Consider the following 3,303-nt stretch of genomic DNA (forward strand, 5'->3'; position numbering starts at 1 on the left):
TAGTTCAATACTAATGCCCATATACAGAGACAAAACTTAAGGTGAGGAAAGTACATTCTAATTTCAAATGCAAAGAATAACCCGAAGGTGAAGACAATAGAATGTACTTCCCTCACCTTAAGGTTTGTCTCTGCATACGGGTATTAGTCTTTATTAAGATCCCAGATACCTAAGTTTAGTTAGTTTAGTCTTGATTTGAAATGGCGTAATCTGCCGGTCTAAAAGTCGTTATATTTTAGTTACATAAAACTTTTCAGTATATTTTTTAACAGAAATACCTTTAAAAATATTGTTTTTATCTAATTTGTTTTTTTTTTTTTTTTTTGCACAATTAAAAAAAAAACATTTGTTTCAAAATGGCAAAATCGTATAATTTCCAAATTTTGCGTTTGTTTTACCAGACTACAGCCTTAATGTTGTTTTAAAATTTAATAAAAAAAATATGTATAAATATTTGTGATATTTTAGGTAAATTAGAAAAAGTATTTATTTATTAATAATCAAAATAAGTATAAGCTTTTTCCTTGAAATATTTTGAGCAAATCTAAATGTTGTATACATGGACTGGATTCCACCCCCTAAGGAGTTATCAAGATTGACGTACTAATAGAAATACAGTACAATTTTCGAGAAAGGAATATGGAAGGCTAGACATTTACAGGGCTCATGATCTTGTAAATAAAATTGGAAAAAAAAGTCTGGAAGAAATTTTTATATTTATAAGCAGAATAGTTTATGTTAAACAGCATAAAATGTAATCGCTTAAACCAGCCAAAGACAGGTCATAAGTCTTGTAAAAGTCTAGACTTTCATATTCCCTTCTCAAAAAAAATTGCCTTGTTGATATGACGGTTATATTTATGTTTTCCATTTCTTTTTTAAATTATTATAACACACTATTGGATTGAGTATAGTATGTACTTAGTATATTCATTTGTAAAAAGGTAATAAAATATGCAAATACAAAAATCATTACTACTTAAAGAATAGATCATTTGAAGGAAGTTTTTTTCGGAACTCTGTTTTCTGTACTAGCTGAAGTCAAAATGCCAGGCTTCACATTTTCCTTTGATTTAATACTTTCATTCATATTAAGCATCTTAATAGCGCTGACATTTATTTCCCTAAAACCCTCTCTCAGTGAAATATCGATTTCTTCCACAGGTTTTACCATTCGCGTTTTGATCTGGGGTGGTTTTGATAGCTCAGTTTCAACTGCCGTAGAGTTGAAATTGGTAGTGTTCTGCAATGTCCGTTCCGCAAGCTGCAATTTGGTTTCCAATTCAGAAGCAGCAGCGTGAGATTCTATGGCTTTCGTTCTCCATGTCACAATCTGTCTTTGAAATTCCCGAATCTTCTGTTCAGCTGATAAATTGTTCACACTGGCCATGTTGAACTCATTGGTCAAACGGATGTTTTCTTTTCTATAGTATTCCATTACTCCGCTCAACCATTGAGCAGCTTCTGACGAGTTAGGATCGATGTTCTTATCAAACCAACGCGCAATTTCTCTGTTGAGTTGATCAGTTTGTTTTTCGAGATCGGTTATGCGGCGTTCGTACGCCCGAGTGAACGCAGCGTCGTGGTGATTCGATTGCCCAGCGTACTCTTCCCATAGTGTTTTCTTCTCGCACAAAAGAGAATCAACTTCAGCCTGTTTACTTACGAGTTCACGATTTAACTGATACACCTTGTCTTTCATCTGCGATAAACTTTTCAGCATTTCCTGTCTTTTGTCGTCGACTTCCGCAAATAAGGAGTTGCCTTTCACAGCGAATGTGCTACTTTGCGTTTTAAGGTGTTGCAGTTCTCCATTGGCAGTGCATAGTTCCTCTTGAGCCGAGTGCAGCATGTCTGTAGATTGCGCCACTTCCTGTTTCTTGGCGTCTAAATTACTCTTGAGGCACTCAATTTGCTCCTTAAACGATTCTACTTCAGCTTTATGCATCTCGGAACTGTTGACTAACTCTGAGAGCTGTTTCTTCAACTCAGAATTAGTGTCTTTTAAATTAGCAATTTCTTCTTCGTACGATCGAAGTTCTTCTATGACTTTAGTATTATCCAGCTGGCTGACCACCTGCTCTGTTGTGTGAAAAGCCTTACTTTGTTTCAGCTCTTTGATTTGACACTCCAGAGTGTCGATTGTATTGGTGAAATTTTCAGCATCCTTCCACTTTTCATCTCTTAACTGGTCCATCTCGTCTTGTAAAGATTTACATTTGACTGTCCATTCTAATTTTATTTTGAGCTCGTTCTTCTGCAGCGCGTCGATTTCTGAACTTAAATGGTCCTTAAGCTCGACGACACACTGCTGGTTTCTTTTAATGTCATGAAGTTCCTGTTGCGACAAATCGTAAAGTTTACAAAGGTTTTCATGTCGATTCTTAAGAGATAAATACTTTTCGGAAACTTCCTCGAGCGATAACGAGCCATTAGAATTTTCCATAGTGAACTTTACAGTGTATTAAGAACTTATGAACTCAATTAGGTTTTAATACTGTTCATCATTCAAGACGACAAACAATTCGAAGAAGTTTTAGTGGTTACGCTTGATTTTTTTATGTTTATACGCAAAACCAAAATTTCTTACACGAATTCACTAATACCAGAAAGTTATTCTTAATTCCAACTATCTAATGTAAAATTATATAAATAAAACTTGTAGCTTAACAAGAACAGCCGTTTACGTTTCAGTTTTTTAAATGTCAAACATCAAACGAGTAGGCCGTTAGCCGTTACAGGATACGGTAGATGAAAAATAAAAAGATAGTTTAATAAGTTAATACAGTTCATAAAAAGGATACATTTATTATATGTATACATTTCATGTTAGTTCAATGAAATATTACTTTTTGACTTATATATTTCTATATCCGAATGAAATAAAATAAAAACCGAAATGATATATCCAATCCTAAAACATACACTTATGAACATTACAACCATTACAGTTTGATTTTAAAACAATTATTGGTTTGTTTTTAATAATTATTAATTATAAATTTATGAAATGATGAAATCATTTTTAAAAAATAATTGTCTAGCAGGGACCTTAAATACCGACTAGTTATAGTTGGTTACCGACGATGATCGATTATTTTAATTTCTCATTCATAGATGTCATCAGCAACACAAATGATGAATGCCCCACCGATACTGACATCTAAATTTCTAAACAACAAATATCATGTTTTTATTGTACCTCAACAATGTAATTGGCAAAACAGAAAACATGCGTTCATGTAATAATAATTCAAATTAATCATTCATTCAACATTCAAAATATTATTATGTTGGTATGGG

General features: G+C 33.1%; 1 protein-coding gene across 1 annotated transcript; it reads right to left on the reverse strand.

Moving 5' to 3' along the window:
* Nucleotides 1–840: 840 nt before the first annotated feature.
* Nucleotides 841–2,738, reverse strand: Spindly (spindle apparatus coiled-coil protein 1 spindly). Its single transcript, XM_088230445.1, has one exon. It carries the CDS (start codon nucleotides 2,444–2,446, stop codon nucleotides 992–994), a length of 1,455 nt encoding a protein of 484 aa, XP_088086571.1. The 5' UTR covers nucleotides 2,447–2,738; the 3' UTR covers nucleotides 841–991.
* Between the last annotated feature and the right edge of the window lie 565 nt (nucleotides 2,739–3,303).

This window comes from Micrasema longulum, unplaced genomic scaffold, assembly GCF_059751315.1.
Source record: "Micrasema longulum isolate JH-2025_06_02 unplaced genomic scaffold, ASM5975131v1 h1tg000767l, whole genome shotgun sequence".
NCBI lineage: Eukaryota > Metazoa > Arthropoda > Insecta > Trichoptera > Brachycentridae > Micrasema > Micrasema longulum.

Coding starts and splice junctions, on each gene's coding strand:
- Spindly (XM_088230445.1), bottom strand. CDS start 2,446: ATGGAAAATTCTAATGGCTCGTTATCGCTCGAGGAAGTTTCCGAAAAG.